Below are 22,164 nucleotides of genomic sequence, written 5' to 3'. Positions count from 1 at the left end.
AAAATTACCTTAAACTCAGTGACCCCATGGTGGTTGCTGATTAGGAAGGCTAGATCCAAAGGTTTCTTTTGATGCTTCAGGGCTAACTTATCTCTCCACCAGAGGCCATATGTTGCAAGCATCTTTTGGAGTAACTCAGTGAGGTAGAAATGTGTTGGGTATAGGACACAAAACCGCATCTCACCTCCATAGCGAGATCCATCTGCTGTGACAGCATTGAGAGAAAGGTTTGTTTGAATGTATCCAGGGCTTATAACCGTCACATCAATGTCATACTGCTCAACCTCTGCTCGCAGGCAATCAAAGAAGGCCTGGGTAGCATGCTTAGAGGCAGCATCTGAAAAACAGGACAAAGGCTATGCAGTAAGAGCAGAGCTGGAGAACAGTTTATCCCCAAGTGGGCTTTTCACCAGAACGCAGCCACCTCTCAGCAAGAACTCAGCAGCTGTCTGCTAGCTTTTGACTGTTCTTAGTGAATGGCAGCAAGAGGCAGTGGAATTAAGGGGCAATTCAGGTAGGCAAAATGTAAATACTCAAGTTGGAAACTGGCTAGAATTCTGAACTTAATATCTCACAGCCATGCCAAAGCCACTACAGAGTGAACCCAAGTGGGGGCCTCCCACTCACGATAGAAGAAACATGAAGGCTGTCTTGGGAGGCACTGGATAAGACTGACTGAGGCTGAGGGAACATGATGCCCTGTGTGCACTAAGCATTAAGGACTTCAGAACTTGGCTGCACACCTGATCACACAGCACATAGCGTGCCCTAGGGTAGGATTTTCCTGTTCAATGCATGATCTACTCCTTTTGCCTGCTTGCTTTCCACATGCATTTGGTTGACACTGCTGTGACAGCCATCACCTCAGCATGGTTCAGGGATGACAGCAGCAGCACACAGCTCAGTACACGCTCTGAGGACCTGTAAGCAAAGCTGAGCTTCATGCAGCTTGAGCCACACGGCTCTGGTCAGTGTGCAGCATTCTGGAAGCTCTTCAGAACACACATCTTGCTGCAAGCATACCCACATCATCTGCAAGCCATGATGGCCAGACATTCCAAGCTCTCCTTCACTCAACACCATGCTCTACCACATGCATACCACCTCCACTGCATGTTTTCTTCTTCCTGTTTATTTTCAGTGATTTACAGATGCTTTTATGCCAAATACTGTTCTCTTAGATCCTCTGTCTTTTCCAACACTTCTTCCAGTAATCACACCAATGTTGTTCATTGGTATATCTGATTTAGTGTGCAGATCTTTCTGGGTCCAAGGTAACTGTTTAGGTTTTCCTTTTGCTATCAATTGTACCACGGCACTTCATAACGTAAGCCAAAAAGTTCTTACTTTTTTTATAGGAAATTAATCAGACAAATAACAAGGAAAAAATGCAATAAAATTAGCAAACTAATTACTCCCAAGGGATAGAAAAATAGAAAACATACAGGACTCCCAAATATTATGGTAGGAATATGAAACAGTTTGCAAGACTAAATTTCTAAGCAAAAAAGTCACATGCCTTATTCTCCTCTCCCATCTTCAAGACAGGGCTTTGTATCTGTGTGTGCCTTCGACAGCTGCCACAGGTTTGTTAGTGTGGTCACCACACAGATTCACAGCCCTGCCTTCCCTGCACACAGCCAGCTGCATGGAGAACTAAATGTGCAATCTTTCATTCAGCCTGGCGCCCCAAACATGCCTTTCCCATCTTCTGTGGAGGTACTTACATGCTGATCTGAAAGGAATGCTTATTTTGCCTTGAACACTGCTGATGGCCACAATATGGCCCTGTCTCCTCTTGATCATGGAAGGGAGAAGTGCTGGCAAGGGACAAAAAAGAGTAACAGTCTGACCATTACTGCCTTTGAGAATGTATGCTTTCAGAGCAGTGCTTCAGAGAAGCCTCAGTGAGTGCATGACAAGATCCTCGTTCAGGGTAGGGGTTGGGCAAGGCCTGGTGCTTAGGATACTTGTAACTGAAACTGGGCCATTCCCATTATTAGGTGACTCATTGCCAGTGAGGTTGCACAAAGGCCTTACAGTTGCTATGGTGAAGAGAACTTGCTCTCTCCTGCCACCAGTGCATCTTTAGAGTTCTTACAGCTGGCACCCTCCAGGTTGAACCTTCTATACAACCAGAGAAGCCTTCTAGGAAAGCTTACAGCCTCACCTTGAACCCAAACTCCATTCCTTCAGGATTTCATCAGAGCAGACAGACCAGCCAAAGCTCCTTCCAGACTCAAGTCAGGAGGTGTTTTAAGCAAGGTATCATCTCTAATCCTGTACCTCCCATACAGTCATACCCACATATCAACATCATATGTGCCCATAGAACAAAACTCTCCTCCCCTCATACTGTATTCCACCAAATACAATTAGCAGTTAAGCTGTTCTTAATTGTGTTTGCTTTCATAAGGTACAAGCCACTGTGCCCCTATAATGTGAACGACAGGTACCTTTGGTGAGGGCTATGGGACCAAAATAATTGGTTTCCATCACTTTCTTGTCCACATCCAGACCTGTCTCTACAATTGTGCCTCGGTAACTGATGCCTGCATTGTTGATCAGTATGTCCACGTGACCCAGGTACTTCAGAATCTCTACAGCAGCACTTAGAATGGTTTTAGTGTCCGAGAGGTCAAACACCACAGTGTGAGGTTTGTGCATCTGAAAAACAAAAGTCAGCCAGGAGACCATTGAGGGCGTGCTAAATGTGCTCACGTTTGTGACTCAGAGAGAAGGCTGTCCAAGCCCCCTTCAATCAGTGTGCTGGGTACTGCACAGGAATACATGACAGAAGCAGCTTGTACTCTGGTCTCTTCCTGCTCTCCTGGCCTGTTCCTCACACCAGACAGAGGAAAAGGGCAAGTGAGATCTTCCTCAGGTGCACAGTTTGTTGTTGCGTTCCCTAAGAAACTGTATCTAATGCAGTAAAAAAATGCAATTCCTGCTTACTTCAGAAGCCAGCAGTATCTTTCTTATCCACAGCCAGCAGAGCTAGACTTCAGAAACAAGAGCAAAGACACAGCAAACCTTGAGAAGTGACAGCATAGCGTACAGATGCAGTGGGGCTGGGGGACTCTGCTCACTTCATGCATTCACTTCCCTTACAAGACAAGGGTCCTTCAGCTGGCTTATCTGTGTAGGCTTTCTGCAAACTCGACATGTCAGCTCAAAGCACTCCTATAGCAATATCTCTCCCCAACCACAACCTATTGCTCAAAGAACAGCACACGAGCAGTTCTAACTTCTGTGCTAGCACAGATACCCATCCCAGCTGTGTGGGACAGCGAGCCTTTCCTCCTCACGCGCTTACGTTCTTTCGGTGATCGGTCATGGCAGAAAGTTCCTGTGCCAGGTCTTTGAGTTTCTCACTGTCTCTGCCGCAGAGCACCAGCCTGGAGCCAGCTGCATGGAAGGCCTTTGCACATTCTTGGGAAGAAGCAAGAAAAAGAGAAAAAGTGGGCATCTGAATGCCAGAGACAAACAGCAGATCCACGCAACATCTCATAGGCTGAAACCCTTTAGCTAGCAAGGGTCAAGGGCAGTGGTTTGTTATCCCTGAGGAGAAGAGTGGAAAGGAACAGCCAGCAACACTTCGTCTGCACAGCGTATCACAGCTGGAAGGTCTCCCTTGAGGTACTGCCTTGGGATACCAGCTATTTGGATGAGAAATAAAAATCATCTTTCTGCTCTCGTCCTTTTGGTTCTGACAGGCAGAGAAATCAGATCCATCTCCTCGCCATTCAGTTACACCTTTGTTCTTAAGGACAAACTCACAAGCAAATGCAGCTTCAATTTAAGCTCTGCTTGTTCTCTAGGTGTACTCATCCTAATGAAAGGCCTTGATAGCAGAGCGCTTTCTTCCCTTCAAGAAGCTTTTTAAAGCAATTATTCTATTTAAATTAAAGCAGAGTTAGAAATGTATCCACTCACACACACACACACACAAAAAAGTGTTTGATTTGGAGGAGAAAAAAAAGGGGGGAGGGGAGGTTATTTGGAAAAAGGTTGAATTAATATTGCCAAGAGTTTTTAAATTAAGTAGATGGATTTATACCAGAAGAGAAAAGGTGCATTAACTTGGGGGTGAGGGAAAAAGATGACAGGGAATCCCAAAATGCAACAGCAAGTGCAGAATGCTAATTCCTGGGAAGATTTAGAGAAACAGTCTGACTTCTTGGCTTCTTCAACATTTACAGAAAAGGCCCCTGGATGCACAAAGAGGCACAGCTCACTTCTTACTTTGATGGTTCTGCTTTATGCAGCGTGGTCAGAATTTCTCCTCTACAAATGCTGGGACTTTTTTTGCACCAGAATTGTGACTGCCACAGCTGTACCAGCTCAAAACTAAAGGAACTCAGTGCTGCTCTATTCCAGCAGGACCCTCCCACAGCTCCCTGTCCCTCTGGCACCCTGCTGTCCATACCTACCTTTCCCCAGGCCAGAGGTGGCCCCTGTGATCACCACCACTGCTCCTCGGAGGTAAGCGCGCATCCGCATCCACTGCAGCAGCCGGAAAAGGGAGAAGATCCCCAGGCTGCCAAAAAGCAGCGGGATGATGACAGTGGATGTGAGGTCCATGAGTCTTCCTTTCTGAACAGCCTTCCTAGGTGAAGGAAACGGACTGTTTTACCAATAAGAGAATTAGCAGAGGCTCGAAAACTCGGGAAATGCTTTCACCTAGCCCTGCCTCACACCACCAATAAACCAAATCCCATTCGTTTTCAACTGATTTCCCTCAGCCCTGCATCTAGAGCATGGCTGTCCAATGGTTTGCCTGGGCTGCACTGAGGGAAGAGAAATTGCATGAAGTAGGTAATGTAGTTAATGTATGTAAGTAACAAAACCTTTTTAAAATATTCCTTTTATTAAAACATAAAACAAGCAGGTTGGATGCATGGCCTAGAGGCTAGACTTTCAGAAGATCACATCAGTACCCAATTACAGCAATACAAATATGAACATGTGTTCACTTCCATTACAAGGTCTTTCAGCTGGCTTATGGTCTTTCAGCAGGACGTTTGCTGTTGGATCCTGTAAGTTGGACCTTGTCATGCAACAAACCTGGATCCACAGATGCTGTTTCCACAGGCTTTTCTGTTTTGCCTTGAATTCCCTCCTTGTACAACTGTGTATTGAGATTTAAAGCTCTCCAGGGCTGGGATATATCTCTGCGTGCTTCTGACTGTTATAAAGACCATTATAAAGCTCCCTTGCTGAACCAGTAAGGAACCATCAGGTATTTCCAGAGGTATAGCTAGAGCAGTGTAAAATAAGAAAGATATCTAAGCTAGCTCTAAACAGGCATGATGAGGCCTAAAACAAAAACCAGCAAACTAGTACACAGCTTTTCTCGTGCTACTATGGAGCTTCCCACTCCCGAGCTAACTCATGCATCTGTACAAAGCACTTCACTGTGTAACAGTGCAGATATCCAGGCCGTGGGCTCCCTTGGGCACAGGGATGTGCCCAAAGTGGAAATCAGAAACCCAGAAGGGGGATGAAATTCATCCCACTGAAAGGCAGTGCACAAGCACATCACCCAGCTGTTCAGCATCTTATTTCTTCACCTCTTGGTGTTCAGTGTGCAAGCACTGTGGCTATTTTGTATTGATTTACAGGAGAAGGCAGATTTAAAATGAGAAGAGTGCACAAAATAATCCTCGGAAAAGAGCTGTTAAGACATAAGGTCACTGCCCTTCTTTAGGCTGGATGAGCAGGAGGTGCTGCTTAAAGCATTTAAAGCAGCTGCCTCTTCAAATTGTCCTTTTTTGCTCTGAAGGGTCTCTTGAGATTCAGAAGACAAGAGGTGGGCATGGACAGCAGGTGCTGACATTGACCAGTGTGCCCTACAGGGCCATCCTGGAGTCAAAAATATTCAGCTCCCTTTTAAGACCTTTAATTATTTCCAAAGCAGGAGCTGACAGGAAGGGTGGCAGCTCCTTTACGAAGCCCAACTGAAACTGGGCACATTTAAAACCTGGCCCTGACCAACACTGCTTCAGATTTTGGCAAAATGCAGACAGCAGCACAGAGCAGACGAGAAGCTGACCAGGAGCTTTTGTGACTCTTGTCCTCACTGAACCACAGCAGGAGGTGAGAGAGGCTCCCGTGTTTGATTTCAGTGTGGTTCCTTCCTGTTCTTTGGCAAAGTGCAGACTGAATTCACACCAACTCTGTCACAGGGGCTGGTGGAAAAGGACCCCCGTGCCCATCAGCTAAAAGCCAACTGCATTTTGGTGATGTGGCATCCATCACTCATCAGTGTGAATCAGTTCTGCCTATGTTATTCCTTACTCATATTGTTCATTGTTCATCTCCTTTCTGAATAGAAAAGGTCTGCATTTAATCTTCTCTGTTTGAAAATCTTTGTAAGTCTTTTACTGCTTTTCTTCCTCTTCTTTTTGTTCATATCACACACAGGAATGGGGCAGATTTGCCAATCTCTGCCTGAAGGTCGCAGCAAATCAGCAGCTACAACCCAGTTCTGTGGTTTGAAACAACAGATCACTCCCTGTGTGTAAAGGGAGGGGAAGCAGAGGATGAGGAAGACTGAATGAAGAGCAGGAGTGAGAAAGAACAGCTAATCAAAGGTAGATCTTAATTAGGTCATACAGCTGTAGGTATCTGTCATGGAAGGTGCTCAAACAGCTCCATAAAAGAGCCCCAGAACAAATAAAGCTCAGTCAAGCTAAAAGGAGAAAAGAAGGAGGAGAACCTACAGCTGAACTGTTTAGCAAAGAATAAAGAATTCCTTCAACACTTCAAACCAAAAGCAACAGGTTTTCCTTTGCTCTCAGGTTCAAAAGTTTGGCTATTTGCATTGAAAAAAAGCAAGGATCTGTTATTTACAAGCACTGCCATTAAGAATGATATCAAGTTATCTGCAGGAGAGAAGCTGCTGCTCATTGTTGGTTCAAGTGAACTGAAATTCTCAGTTCTTCACCCCAAGACACAGGATTGGAACTTACAGATTTAGAGAGCAGAAAAAATATCACTGATAATAGAAAACCAAATACAGATGACTGGAAACTGTTGGAAAGGCTTCATGTAAAATAAATCACATACATCTGTTAAGAAAAACATTCCCCTTAAAACAAAAGCTGAGTGTTATCCTGTAAAAGCTAGGAGGATTTCAGAGGAAAAAAAAGGAGGTCAGTAACGTCAGAAGTGCACTAAAGGCAGCAAAGGTGAAAACAAGTGCTAATAAAAATATATATATATCAAAACCCTGATAGTTTCCTTAAACAAGATCTATTCTCCTTCAGTTTTGGCCACCTAGAATCACATTATGACAAATGACAGCAACTGGGAGGCTATTTTCAGAAATCAAAAGGTGTCATTTAAAGGGAGCTCAGGAAAGGAAAGGAAAAAAAGAAATCATTTTTCCTAAGAACTCATCCAGAATCACAGCAGCTTTAAGCCACGACTGACCCACTTTAGCCTGAAGAAAGCACAATATCGTACCTTTGAAGGGGCCTCACTTGCCAGAGCCTCTATGAGGTGGTGTCTCCTTCTGGTCTTTTCACAGGACAGATCTGACTTCAATTACAAAATGGCAGCAGTCCAAGCAAATGTGCTCTGCCCAATGCAGGCACAGCCTCTAAAAACAAGCCTCAGGAGTATGCTCTGTGACCTTTGAAACCTGGGGGTAACTTAACCCATACATGAAAGAAACAGAGCTGTGTTGAAAAGGTAAAACTTTTGATGACCATCTGATTATTTCTAGTGTTAAATAATCTCATAATCTCCAGTGCTGACTTCAGAGCCTTCACTAAATATTCTTTATGTACCCTCCAAGAAAGGGGGGGAAAAATAAAATAATAATAATAATAAAAAAAAAGTAACTCCTACTTGAATCAGTTTGAAGACACTCTGATTTTATAGCTGTGGCAGTGCTGAGTCAGGGCCTGAAGCAGTGATTGAGCACCTGGTGGAAAGGCAGGGCCAACCCAGGGGAGCTCAGGTGTGTGCAATGCATCTGAGTGACTGGAAGGGTAGAGCCAGGATCCACCCCTTCCCAGACCTCATTTAAGGGGTGGCAATGAAGGTGAGAGTATCTCTTGCTGGAGATTCCTGCTACCTGAGATCTCCTAAAGGTAAGCAGCTCTTTTTCTTTGTTTCTGTATCTGTGGTTGTTGTATTTAGGCCTGCTCTTGTTTGCTGTAGGTAAAGGCTTTGCCACCTTGTTATTATCATCCCTTTATGGCACTGCAATAGCGTATGCTCTAAAATGGCTGTTTTGTCCCACTGACCAAACTTGTTAAATCTTTTTAAAGCCAAAAGAACTGAAAACTACTTGCGTTGCTTAAACATCTTCAGCGACCTGACTACTTCAGAAAGAAACTAAAATCAAACTTAGATGTTTAGGATAGGAGGGAAAAGAGAGAAAGAAAATCAGTGATTAAATATAAACAAACAGCGCTGACAATTTTTCTGATGCGAAAGATCCCCATAAATGGTAGAACAAGTTTCAGAAACCTCAGCTCAAGTCTAATGAGGAAAAAACAGTGACTCCGTTCAAATGGTTGAATTAATGGAATGCCAATCTGTGCTTGCAGTGCTCGCTTCTACTCTTATGAACAGAAAATCACAACAAAAATACAAATATTAAGAAGGAATCCAGGTGCAGGATAGAACTGCTCAGCCTGAACTCCTTCATGTGGGGGGCGGAAGAGGTTTAGGAGGAAGAAGAATGCTTGAACCCAGCTGGAGTTATCAGAAGCAGCAATGGTAGCTGTAGAAGTGCCACGGAGCAGGCAGGGCTCTGCAGCTGTGAGCTCTGCTCTGAGCTGATGGCACCAAGGGGCAAACAATGGCCTGAGGTGTGCCCAGGTGGGTGAACTCGTGTTCCAATAGTCAGGGTTAACTTCTAACAGCATAGCCTCAATGTGCTGAGGGCTGTTACCTGAAACAATGTAGAAGATCTGCTGTGTTTCAACGATAACTGAACGTGGTCATGAATATGATGTGAAGTTGTTATCTATAGAGCATCCTTGCTCAGTGTTACAGAAAGAGAGGTAAAAGATGCTTCTAGGAGCTGCGCTGTGTATTTGACAAGTCGTTCTGGCACAAATCTTCCCGCCTCTCTGATTCGGTTCGAGGCTTCTCTCCCACTCCCAAATCCCGGCACACACACTGCTCACGCAGCCCCGCTTCCACGCAGCCCCGCTTCCACGCAGCCCCGCTTCCACGCAGCCCCGCTTCCACGCAGCCCCGCTTCCACGCAGCCCCGCTTCCACGCAGCCCCGCTTCCACGCAGCCCCGCTTCCACGCAGCCCCGCTTCCACGCAGCCCCGCTTCCACGCAGCCCCGCTTCCACGCAGCCCCGCTTCCACGCAGCCCCGCTTCCACGCAGCCCCGCTTCCACGCAGCCCCGCTTCCACGCAGCCCCGCTTCCACGCAGCCCCGCTTCCACGCAGCCCCGCTTCCACGCAGCCCCGCTTCCACGCAGCCCCGCTTCCACGCAGCCCCGCTTCCACGCAGCCCCGCTTCCACGCAGCCCCGCTTCCACGCAGCCCCGCTTCCACGCAGCCCCGCTTCCACGCAGCCCCGCTTCCACGCAGCCCCGCTTCCACGCAGCCCCGCTTCCACGCAGCCCCGCTTCCACGCAGCCCCGCTTCCACCTCTCCGAGTCGCCCCGCGGCTCGCCCTGTGGAGCTGAGTTGACCGGCCGCTGGAGGGACAGGAGGAGCCCCGGGGAAATAGTGAGGGCACGGCGCGTACCTGGCAGCCCCCGTCACCATGGCCACAGCCGGAAGTGCCGCGGTACTGCACGCATGGTACGGCCCTCAGGAGGGGCGGGATTTCTGGTAGGCTGCCCAATGGCCGATTGCTCCTCTGAGAGGCGACCCGGAAGTGGTAACGCGGAATGGGCGGTGCTCGACCAATGGTCCCCCCCTGTGTGCGGTCCGGTCGAGCAGCGCCGCTCCCAGCGCAGCGTTCCGCCTCCGGCCCCGCTGGGCTGCTCGCGGGGCTCCGTCCGTTCCGTCCTTGCCCCCGTCACTGGGATGTGCCGAAACTGCTCGCACGTGGGCCAGGGAAGGCCAGAGATGGGGAAACGGGTGAAAATGGGAAGGTGAGCGCTACCTGGCTCCACGAACGGTTCTATTGAGCCTGTTTGCTCTTGGGTTCAAGGCAGAGAGATGGGGCTGTTCTGAACGCTGAGCTGGGCGTCAGGGGAATGTCCTGAACGGGGCAGGTGGTCCCTCGTGAGCTCACACTGCTGCTACGTGCTTGGCTGATAACACAGATCTAAATTCGGTTCTTTAACCCCTCTGTGTGAAGACTGAAAATGGAGAAATGATGCAGTGTGTGAGCGAGGAATGGTGGGTGCTGAATTCCTGCAGCATCCCATGACAGCAGAGAGAACTGCAGCTCCTGCACGGGCTCTTTGTAGGGATGCTCACAGGCAGTTTTGGTGACAAAGTGGGGCCTGAATGACAGCTTCACGCATCCTCGTTCAGTGATGGCGCTGTCAGCAGGCCATGGAGTGCTGCCAGGGGACAGCACAACGCTGCTCGTGCCTTTGGGATCCAAAGGCCTGAGGGACCGAACACTGTGAGGACCTCCTGCACCACGGGAACGGTGCCTGCATTCAAACCGGTGCTTTTTTCTGTTCCCTGTGGTGATGCGTGAGCAGAAGCTACATTGACAGAGGCAATCCAGAGACAAAGGCAGGTAATCCTGGGCGTCTTTCCCTGAGATAAACAGTAGGGTTTCACGACAGCAATTTGAAGCATGGTTTACATCGGATAACACTGTTTTGTTCCTCTGCATTAAGGGAAATACGCTGGAGCCTGAGTTCACATCAGTGTGTTTACCATTAATAATGGATCAATAGTAGTGGAAAAAGAAGAATTTGGGATCTTCCTAAAAAGTCACATTTCAAGGGGTCTGATGGTGGTAACAGTTTTCTATCTCTAGGGCCGCTGTGGAATGAAAGGAAGGAGTCAATAATTTTATTTATGTAAATTAAACTGAAGAACAAAGCCAAGAAGCAGTTGCTTTGTGTCACGGCAGCCTGACTGGAAGCTGTGGTCTGTTCAGTCTCCTGAAAATCAGAGCTGGAGGAAAAAAAAACAAAACAAAACAAAAAAATTTCAAACCATCCTTCTCCCCAAAGTGGATGAACTGTAGAGTGATGCACTGTCTTTCTTACAGGACAGCAATTGCCTGACGTCCAGGCTCCTGGGCTAACTTACCCGGTATCTGCCAGCTCATTTCTTTTAGCAGGTAATAGTCAGTGTCACCAGACTGGCAGGTGCTGGGGAAGTTGATTGAAAGCAACTGCCCTGCAGTGGTTGCGTGGAGAGTCATGCAGCAGGGGGTTAGTCAGACTAGATTTGCAATTAGAGAAGAAAATTCATTAGAATAAGTCTTGATTTTGTTGCTTTGATTGGGATCTGTTTTAGTAGATGAACCTGATCTATGTAATTAGCAACGAGCTCACCTTTGATTTAAACCTGCTGATTCACAAATTGCATATTGGTGAGATGAGTAACTCGTGTCAACGTGCCTTTGTTCTCAGGAACATTAGAGAGGAGTCTGTCCTGAACCTGGGGCTTTTGTTCCGGAGACCGTGCCGCCTGAATGCTAAATGTTGGTGTAGTCTTTTAAAACGACGCCTGTTGTTTTTATTAGCACTCATTGTCTCCTCTTTTCTTCTCTTTCTCGCTGTGTCAGCCTAGAACTGCAGAGGGCTGGAATCCTTTTAGCATTTTAACGCTTCCTTAGCAAACATCCTGCTGTTCTATTGTTGCCCTCCTGAAGTGTGGGAGCTCTTTTTTTTTTTTTGAGGGAAAATATCTCCAAACTCTAGGAGCTGTTTGCACTTGTTCGGTCACATCTGCTTTGCTGCAGGCATCGCTGAGTGCAAATCTTCAGCCTTTTAACCCCATTCTCTAGGGCAACAATTTTGTGCTCTAGTTCTTCCAGGCTCTTATTTGTCACCTATTTTTCAAGGGGCACGGGGTGTAGCTTCTCTTTTGAGAAGAGCTCTGGATGCTTTCCCTAGCAGCAAAGAGCCGTGCAGAAGTCCCCACAGGGGAACAAAACCTCCAGGGGAAAACATCCATGAACTAGTTTGAACTGAGAGCTCCCAATTTCACAGTGCCTTTGGTTGGAAAATGTAAATGTTCAAAGAGCTGTGGCATAATGAAAGATTTTCTTGTCACAGCCTCTGAAGCAAGGGAGCAGTCTCCTCTTTCCCTCCCTGTTTGCATGGATTGAGTTTTGGTCGCACCTAAAAACCAGCCTAGGATGTCTGTGTCCCTTCTGGGCAGTGGACCCAAGAAGGTGGTTGTGTTTTTTGCCCCTTTGCTTTTTGCTCAGGTTACAGTTCTGATTTGGAACCTTTGGGACCTGGGCTCTGGGCTCCTTTCAGAGAGCTCTCGGGGAGGCTTTGGGCTGTAGCCCCTCACTCCTCTCTGGCAGAATTCTGCTCCAGTTCAGCTCACTGCCCTACAGGTTTTTGCACCACCTGAATTTTTTTTTTTTTTTTTTTTTTTTAAGTTCATTTCTGTGTGATTTGGTTCCAGTTATTCGTAATTATTGCCTTTTCCAGGCACTGCACTGCAGCATTTCCAAGCTTGCTATGAAAAAAGTGTACTTACTGAGCCTGCAGATACATTATGTGGTTGTGCTGCAAACTCCTGACTTCTGCGGCCAACCCAAACGCTGGGGAAGAGGGAGCACTGAGATCTGCCCCTCCTGCACTGACAATCATAAAACGTAGCACAACTGTTTGAAATGAACTGAATGCCTCTGAGGGAGACCGTGATGTTTTGTCACGTGCGGAAGTGAAGACATGGCAATGCTGAGGTACCGATCCCGTGAAGAGGTTCTAATTGTGGTTGCTGTATAGAAGTATCAGCCTTGTTGACCTCAGGATACCCAACCCTGCCAATCCCTGCCGCCTTCCCTCTTTGTCTTGGTGTGGTGCAAGCAGTGAGGTCTGAGGGCTGGTCCTGCAAGGCAGCAAACACACATGCAGAGGAGTGCCTGCTCAGCCCTTGCTGTGCTTTTTGGTGAGGTAGGAAAGAGTTAAAGACAGCAGAGGGCGAGTGCTGTGCTATTGTTCAGGCATTGCTCTGCATCCAGGGCTGCTGCTCTCTATTCCCGGATCTGCCTCTGGCTTCCTGCACGACCTTGGGCTGCTCACCCACCTTCACTTTGCTTTAGTTCTCGAATTGCAACATGGAAATCTTTCTCTTCCTGTAGTGCCACACGCCTTGCTGGCTTTAGGGAGGCTGAGTTCTCAGGTGGGAGGAGAGGGGAAGAAGAGGACACATTTCCACTGGAGAAATAATTACGCAGAGCACAGTAATTTCTGAACGCTCTCTTGTTCACTCGGGCACAGCAGAGTGCATGGTGCTACTTGTGTTCAAGCAGGCCAAAGTCACATTCCATTTGTCGTCGAGCAGAGCAGTGTCAGTTGCAGTGTTCCCTTTTCTCACTAGATGGTGCTTTTGATCAAAGGTACGAATAACTGCAGCGCTCCGCACAGAATTGCTCTATTTCTGCTCCCTGTCTCCATTCCTCCCTCTGCTCTTTCTGTGCTGTAACACTACGGAGGACACTTAACGATGCTGGATGTTGGGTGAGGCTCATCTGGCAGTGCTGCTCCCAGCTCCCACCAGCCAGCTGTGGCTGGGCTTGGGCTCTTGACGCACGGATCGGTGCTGCCGGGCTGTGGCAGAGAATTGAATTCTTTCCGTGTTTTCTATTCCCATAAGGAAAAGGCTTCAAAGAGCAGGTCCCCTCCCCCTCTCTGCTGGTGAAGGGCATTTAGGGAAGCTGGGGAGAAAAAAAAAATCCAGCTCTGACAGATGCATTTATTTAACAAACCACAGCCTTTCCTCACCTTAGCAGCACATTGGTTGGTCTTGGTTTTTTGTTTGTTTGGTTTTTTTTAAAGAAGGAATTGCTGTTTTTATATCTATTTTGTATTCAGTAGATAGTTACCTAGCCAAGGTCATTGCTGCTGCATGCCAGCGCCACGCAGCCAGCCAGCTCCTCTTCCCTGAATGAGCACCGCGAGGCTTCCGCAGGTAAAGAACAGGAGTGAATCTGCCCACGCCAGGTCCCACGCTGCTGCAGGGAGCCACACGCGCAGCCCTCCATGGTCTAAAAGGCAGCGAAGGAGGTGAATGGAATTGTAATCAAACGCTTCCTGCGCAGACATGCACGGGGCTCTGTTAGGAGCAGCGAGAGGCACAGCGGGGCGCGCGGTGCTGCGTGTCATCACGCTGTGCTGCTGGAGCTCCCCCCGGCCCGCCCTCCTGCAGCTGCCTTGGGTTGCTGTGCTCAGTGCTCCCTGCAGTGCCGGTGCCCGGCTGAGCCGCACGCTGCAGACCTGCGCCCCGCTCCCATCAGGTTGCATCACGGCCGGCTCCCTCCCCGTGGAATTTTACAACTGTTAATGAATGGGGTTGGAGCACCGCTGTGCCGCCAGGCAGCCGTTTGTGGATTTATGGTCGGAGATTGAGCTCCTGCCTCTGGCACTGCACCGGTGACAGCAGTGCTGTGTGTGTGCCAGCAAGCCTGCAAGGCCAGAGCCTGCAGCAGCCCTGTGCTCACGTGCTGCGTGTTGTTCTTATGGTGGTGACGTCCCTGCAGCAGAGACACAAGCTATGCGTGAGAGGAGTGTGACACAAAACTGCTCTGGGGACCAGGAGCTGACAGTGATTTCTCTGTCGTTCCCCTGTTGTCATCTTCCCCACTGCACGTACATTTGTTCATCGTTAGTAAGGTACTGTTGAAGACTAAAGCCTGGGTCTGTATCGCAGTCTGCTTGAAGGAGCAATCGAGGACTGCAGGGCTCAGCTCATGAGGAGTGGGGACAGTGCATTTCCTCACGTCTATGGGATTTGAAGAGTCCCTCCTGACTGACAGCAAATTGCATCACTGCTTGTACAGATATTTTTCTCTGCAATGTGCTTGTTGTGTTGTTTTCCTCCAGTGAAATTTGCCAGCACGTCCCAAATTGTGTGGTTCTGGAATGGAGAAGCAACATACCTGTGCGGGGGAGAGAATGAGTGCTTTTTGCTTCTTTCAATCTGGCTCTTCCCTCCCTTCTCCCCACATCCCCATGTGTTACAAAGCCAGCTGCTCCCAGAATAGGTTGGGAATGAAATGTCACCGTTTGAAACTGGTGAGTCACACTTTTTGAAGCTTGGGGGGGGAGGGAATCTGAAATCCTGCGGTGTGGCAGAGCGTCTCCTGGTGAGCACAGAGGGATTTTGAAAACCACGGGCTCCCTGATGGTGGAGGCGAGGGGTTTTGCATGCAGGCTGGGTGTGTCTGGGCTGCTTTCTGCAGGAGGATGGCAAAACCCGCTGCAAACTTCAGCTGTCTGCTGGAACATACCTGCTGCAGCCACATCCCAGCGCCTTCCCGACAGGACTGGGTCGTATCTGACAGCGAACCTACAGTGACTCTCTTAATTAAGTCTCCCTGCACTGCTGTGAGGTATGTAATTACAGTGAGACCTGACTTAAGCAACCACACGAGGGACTAACAACAGGAAAAAAAAACCTCTTTACCAGAGCAAGGAGGAGCAGAATTATACTGTTGCTTTTTTTATAAATATATATATATATTTCAGGGGAAGTTTATGAAACAAAGTAAGTCAGTTAGTCTGGTTTCTTCTCAGTGTATCCCAGTAGGGATGATACCTAGGATGATACCTTTAATGTACTGTATGTTAATATAAGCAGGCTATTTCCTTCCAAAAAGATCCTTGAGATTGTTTATTTGTTTTAATAGAGATTTCTGTGAAAAGCATCAATTAATACAAATGGTAACAGTGGTCTTGTGAGATGAGCTGTTGTTACCAGAAGCTGAGCAGTGGTTCTCACTTCCCAACCCTGTCCAGGGGTAGGAATGTTTATTCAAAGGGTGACATGCAGGATTCCTGCTGCAGCCCTTGGCAGCCGTGCATCTCCACACTGTGCATGGCAGCCCTGCCTTGTAGGTGCTGAGTTGTGCACGTTGAGCCGAGCACCACTGGTCTGTGCCCAGTGCTGGCAGTGGCAGGTTGGGCTTTGTGCTGCCATTCCCATCTTGCCTGCCAGCTAGCTGGCTGTTAATATCCTGAGCAGCCGACTGCGGTGGCCACAGAGAAGTCGTGCAACTCATCTTACAGCCTCTGCTTCGGCCTTACTGACCTCCAGCCGAAGGGCAGGTGGAAGCTGGAGACAGCAATACCACGAATGGTCGCGTGGTGAGCCAGCTGCAGTCCTCTTGAGTCCCCATTCAGTGGGGTGCTGAATACATGCAGTGAGTAAAGCTCCCCACTTACAGGCTGAGCGACGCAGGCAGCTTGCTGGGGAGTTTGCAGGAGTAAGCCTTAGGGAATTTGGTGCCATCTCTGTCTGTTTCACTTTAGAAAACTGAGCTAGTAACAGGAATTTATGAAGTGTGCATTTATATCTCAAATTTTAGGTAGTGTTAACTAGAAGCCCACATACTGTCGTCACCGGATTTGGCAAAGAAAAACCCCAACAAACCAACACAACACTGGCTGCAGAAGATTTGCTGCAGAGCTTAAGATTTCATTTAAGACAAAATAAAGCAAACCCTGTGCATCATGGCCTTAGAGACAACCTTGGGAAGTCAGATCTGGGTGCCGTTCCACATGCCTATTTCTCAGCAGCATAGCCTGTTTATCTGCCCCACTCTTTATCTTTGTTGCCCTTTTTTCTCATCTCGGAGAACTTCAGTGAGTTTCCTTCTGCTGTGGTCGGTGAGTTGAACCAGCAGTGCTGCAGGGTACTTTGCCTCTCCAGATGCTGAATGAGGATTCCTGTTAGCTTACAGGCTCTAGCAGATAACTACCCAAGATAATGTTGGGTGCAATTGGTTCAAGTACGCCCTATTGAAAAGCAGCTTATTTCCAAGAATGAAGTTAGCATAATTTCAAACCGAGCAACGAAAGATGAATTGAGCACACAGCTCCAATGCTGAATTCAATAAGCATTTGAAATTTCAAAGGTACGTGATTTTTTTCCTTTAAAACTTCATGGGTTTTTGCCCAAATCAAAGGATTTTGGTGGACTGCTTACTGTGGGATTTTCCAGGCTGCCTGAGGCCATGCATTCTCAGCTCCTGAGCCTCAGCACAACTCACACCTAAGGATGGAACTCTCCCTAACGTGAACAAGCATTTCAGCTCATTGGGACAAGCCAGTATTACTACTGAGTTGGTTTGGGCAAAATAAATAAATAAGGAGGGGAGGTGGTGACCAAAATGACGTGGTTGGACACTCATTAGCAAAGCATTGTCAGGGAACAATAGAAGAACAGACAAAAGTCAGCCCAGATTCTGTGGTATTTCCTCAAGGGCTCCCTCTGGCACACGGCTGCTCCCTGCCAATCCTTCCGTATTGTTTTTGATAATGAATAGAAGCTGAACAGATGATTGTTGTATTGTCCACTAAGTGATTCATTTACATTAAATACTGCTCAAAAGGAGGCTTTGGGTAGACTTTTTTTAGTCACTCCAGTTATTTATTTGTACAATTTAATTACCATCTTTTAATTCTCCACTGTACATAATTATTTCCTGATTGCTTTGGCTAAATTACAGGGGTTGTAACTCCTCAGAAGTCAGTGGTCCAACAAGCCCTGACATCAGCAGCAGCATCTCTGCATTTTCAGAGAGGATTAAGTTCTCTACAGTCACCTGTAGAGAGCCACTCTTTCTTGGGGAAGGTGCTGAGGTTCTGCAGCATCTGTCTGCAGGTGCCTTATGCCCCTGCTGCCTGGCTCTGAACAGCAGTTTGGCGCAAACTTTGCTGCATAAACCATCATGGTTTCATTGATTTCCTCACTAATCTCCCATCTGTGTGTCTTCACCAGATTTTCTTCTTTAACCCAGGCTTTCCATTGCAATTTCAGGCTTTTCTTATGGATGGTCAAAAGCGTTGAGTAGTTTCATTTTGTTTGGAAAGGTGTGACAGATGTGAGAAGTTTAAGGCTTATTGAAGCTACAGTTGGAAGAACTTCGCTGTCAGAAGGTGTTTAGTCCTAAATCCACATCCAGAACTACAGGTACTTTGATCCACTGATTTGTGTGTACTGATGAGTGGGGGAGAATGACTGACATGTCCTGAAGGGATTTTTGATGCTGAAGAATGTAAAGAAATCAATGAAATCAACAGTTTCAAGCTTTTCCAGCTCCTGGTGTGTGAGAAGTTGCATGACTTTGCATTTGTCAAATAGCTGCAGTTAAAGCTCAAAAGCCCTGATTTCCTATGCAATCTCTGTTCTGTTCTCCCTTCCCTGTACCACACCAGAGATTCGGTGTAGGCTATTGGTTAAGCCTGTGTGAAACAGATCTTAAAGTCTGGAGCGGGGCAGCAAAAGAGTTAAGCAGAAGGGAGAAGGAACAGCCCTAATAGCGTTGAATTGTTCATCTAATAGGGCCTACGTTTAAGTCTCCCAGAACAAAGCAAAGCAGCTCTTTCTGATGTTTTTTTCAGCCCCTTTTCCATCTGGTTATGAAAAAGTCACCACTCGTGTGCCGAGGTATAAATTAAGATTTTGTTCTGAAGAGTTTATATGTCCATACCTGCCAGGTGAGACGTGGAAAAAGACTGACTCTTTGCAGTCAGTTTCCCATGAACTCCTAAGTCAAAAGAGCATGGAGGGCAAGAGTGTGCCAGTATCCCTGTAGCCTTACAGATGTGAAAGGCTGCACTGAAGCTCTGCCATTCTCTGCTGCTGGAGTTGCTGAACCTGAGCAGAAGTTCCAGATGGCTTCCAAAGGATTCAGCTTCTGAGCATGTTCCATCTCTTTTACCCTGCTTTGGGAAACTGCCTTTAATGGGTCTGCGTTTAAAGCAAATATCATCTCCTTGTGCTTTGTCTTCTTTTGGGCTCTATGTAATCGTTTGAAACCCAGATAAAACTCGGCAGGCACACAAGCGAAGCCAGCCATCCTCCTGCCATAAACCACAACTGCCTCTATTGCCAGTGCTTCCCCTGCTGCCTTCCACTTTAACCCTGCAGCACTGCTCTCCTTGTGTTCTTGCTCTCCCCGGAGCCACACTGCTCTGTGTTTAGTGGCAGGCGATGAAACCATGCATTAGCAGCTCCATAATAGCTTTGCTCAGTGGAACCCAGCTTCCTTCACTAATCCAGAAAATGAGAGTTGTTTTTGTACATCTGAGAAGCTAATTATTTAAGTGCTGAGAATTAAGGCTCATCAGATAGTGGAGACTGATTTTGCTTTTGTTTCCCAGGGGAAGAAGAAGATGGAAGGAAGCTGCTCTCACACAGGTGTGCAGCATGGTAGCTCCCCAGTACTTGGGGTGGGGAGCAGCAGTGTACAGGTCCCTTTCTAGAGCCTCTCTTCATATGTTTCCTCTCTCTCAGACATCATCTGATGGTTTTCCCCATTTGAATAGACTTTGAAAGTATCTTCTGGTCAAATAACGTGATAGCTTTATTTTTATGGCCATGACAAAGATGGACCCCGTTTGTGGCTGACCCGGCCTGGATATTTTGCAATAAAACCCTTGTCTCAGGGTTTTTAGAGAGGGAAAGTAGCTCACATCAGTTGTCCTCCTGTGATCAGTTATCTTTCAGCCTTACCTTTGATCACAAAAGCTGAGTGGGATTTAGATGCTGCTATCTAACCTAGAAATGGACCTTGCAGTGGCTTGGAAAACAGGAGATGAATGGGGTGAAAACCCCCCTGTGTCTGTGGGAAACCACAGATGAGGGCTGATATGATAAACAAAGGTTTTACAGCACAGTGACTTTTACAAGTGAATGGCCAATAGCTGTATGGTACAGAACGGAGAGGTGGTTCTGGTGGTTGCACTGGATGGACCCCTCCTTGTTAAAAGCAGCTTGCCAGGAATAAATGTCTTGTTTTTTAATGAGATCGACAATGCTGTGCTGTCTTCAGAGACTGAGGAAGTGAACTTTTCTGTGTGGTTGAAGTCAGATGTTACAGGATTGTCTGGACGTAGCTGACTTGACAAATAGCAGGGGTGACATTTTAGCTCCATGTAAGTCAGTGGCAAAATTCCTGTTGAACTCAACTGGGGCCAAGATTTCATCCCATGATGGTGCCAAAGGGAAATCTAAGAAATGATCCTCAGAAAAATAAGTGCAGGCATTCTGCTTTTCTAGGACTGTTTTTTTTACCTAAGGGGCACGAATCCTTGGAATTCCATGCACTGCTTTGGAGAGACCTGCAAAAGATCACGAAGACAAGCAAGTGTATTGTCAATAGGTTTAAATTAGAAATACAGGGGCCTGTGATTCCAAGGGAAAACTTTCAGAAGTCGATTATGAAACGTTAAGTCAGCTCAGCCCACTGAAATCCACCTATCTTTGTGCTCCATGGACTGACAAGCATCCTTCTGGCCAGACCTGTGCAGCTGGACTGGTTGCCACTGAGCGTTGTGGATTGAAGCAGCTGCTCCACCCCCCCTGCTCAGATGTAGGCAGGGGGAAGCCTCTAATCTGGCGGATGCTTTTAGCAATGGACTGGACTGAAAACAAAATCTTTGTTTTAGAGAGGGTGGTGGAGCTGGGACCATATAAATCTGTTTTGCTGCGAGGTCAGTGATTGATTAATGCTGGAAGTGCCACCTTGGGATGGCAAGGATTGAGGATACAGCCGCTTTTCTTCCCCATGTGGAGGCACACTGCATCTTCCCAGCTGAGCTATCATGTAACACAGATGACTCTCTGGAGGAAGACTTAGCTGCACGTTTGCAGTATGTTTTAGCTACTATCAACATTTATATTCCATTGTCATTTGGGGGTAAGCACTAGTTAGCATAATCATCAGTGCTTTAAAATTAAAAATTCCTCCAAGAGATGCAGGAGGGATTGAAATGGTTTTCTGCCCCCAGAGGCAAATCCTTTCCCAAGCTATCTGCTGCACCAAAAGGTTTTATTCTAGAAACATTCCCAAGCCGTGCCCAAGAGTAAATTAAACTACAGCAAACTTATAAACTCTCGTGTGTGTATGTAGCAAGCAGGCCCTGATCTAGCAAATTACTACATGACTAAATGTAACTATTTTCTGTTCCTATTTTGGAACTGATGTGCTTTGCTGCCGTGCCACCTTCACTGTATGGCAGCCACAATCAGGAGGTATTTGTAGAGTATGAAATTTTAATTCTTCACAGGAAAGATTCTGGTGTCTTCACCAGATGGAAAGCAAAGGGCTTGATGACACTGATACCTTCTGGAGCTTGGTTCAGGCTCCCTGGTAAGGAATTGGCTTCAGAAAATATTAAGAGCCATTCTTTTTCTGTGTAATTTTAGAATGGATTTCTGCTTTGGTACCAAAGCGATTCGTTGTCAGAGTGAACCTGAAATGAGATTTCTGGCTCAAAAAGCTCCCTCTCTTTCTGGAGAACAAGATGCCAGAAAAACTATGGGGGGACCTTTAAGTTTGAAAGGCATCGTCTGTTATCTGTGGAAATGTGCCTAGGAGTCAATCTTAAAATTTCAACATTCATCCTTTGGGATGTGATGGAGAACCTCAGGTGACAGTATTTGTGGTTAAGGATGGATTTTGTGCTTGTGGGTTATCTTTGAGAATGCTTCACCAATCCCAGCAGCTCCTCGGGGTGGGCCATGGAACTTCAGGAAGCAGGGATGGTTGACTGTTGTAATTGTTTCTGATCTGTCCAGAGAGAAAAAATGGTATGTTCCAAAGGAAGTATTTATTTGTGAGTAGAACAAATTGCAGGTGTTCTCCCTTCTTAAAATGAAAGAATTATGATTTATAAAGACATGATTATTTTTATTTCTGAATAACACAAACGCTGCTGCACCTTACATAGAGTAAACATGATGACTTTGCAAGAAAGAGCTGCAAAGAAATCTCAGCAAAAACTTCGGTATCTGCAAAGCTTTGAACACATCTATTGTCTTTTTGATATCCTGTTTCTTCGGAGAGATGGACTTAAATTTCACAGACAGAATTTCTCTCTTTTATCTTTATCTCCTGTTTTGATATAGCTATGGAGAAAAGCCCAAGATCAGTAATAGCAAGTTCTTGCAGAATAAGAATAACCCTCTACTTGGGTTTAGACTGTAGTAATATTGGGGGTTTCGTTTAATTGGAAGATACTCAGATTCATTAGAATAAATACTGTGTGCTGTTAAGACGTTAATTACCCATCCC

At 46.8% G+C, this 22,164-nt stretch overlaps 1 protein-coding gene and 1 long non-coding RNA gene across 17 annotated transcripts in view; one reads left to right on the top strand and one right to left on the bottom strand.

Annotated features, from left to right (window-relative positions):
• Nucleotides 1–9,826, bottom strand: part of DHRS7B (dehydrogenase/reductase 7B) — a 20,453-nt gene extending 10,627 nt beyond the window's left edge. For 3 of the 9 annotated variants that reach the window (XM_052679602.1, XM_052679594.1, XM_052679603.1), the window contains exons 1-6: nt 9,730–9,826; nt 4,434–4,609; nt 3,317–3,432; nt 2,457–2,667; nt 1,728–1,820; nt 185–337 (exon numbers count right to left, since the gene is read on the bottom strand). In XM_052679602.1, the coding sequence (XP_052535562.1) occupies nt 185–337; nt 1,728–1,820; nt 2,457–2,667; nt 3,317–3,432; nt 4,434–4,609; nt 9,730–9,749 (769 nt within the window). In that variant the 5' untranslated portion in view covers nt 9,750–9,826. The other 6 variants (XM_052679601.1, XM_052679600.1, XM_052679596.1 and 3 more) reach the window with 6 other exon arrangements.
• Nucleotides 9,745–22,164, top strand: LOC128078902 (uncharacterized). 8 transcript variants are annotated; one of them, XR_008205906.1, is made up of 3 exons: nt 9,745–18,056; nt 19,250–19,286; nt 20,168–22,164. It is a non-coding gene; the product is annotated as an uncharacterized LOC128078902 (long non-coding RNA). The 8 variants fall into 8 exon arrangements; XR_008205905.1 differs by having other exon boundaries at nt 9,745–15,474; nt 16,450–18,056; nt 18,584–22,162; XR_008205909.1 differs by having other exon boundaries at nt 9,745–14,054; nt 14,966–18,056; nt 18,584–22,161.

This window comes from Tympanuchus pallidicinctus, unplaced genomic scaffold (genome assembly GCF_026119805.1).
Source record: "Tympanuchus pallidicinctus isolate F22 unplaced genomic scaffold, pur_lepc_1.0 scaffold18, whole genome shotgun sequence".
NCBI classification, from domain to species: domain Eukaryota; kingdom Metazoa; phylum Chordata; class Aves; order Galliformes; family Phasianidae; genus Tympanuchus; species Tympanuchus pallidicinctus.
This window is presented reverse-complemented; position numbering and strand designations above follow the sequence as displayed.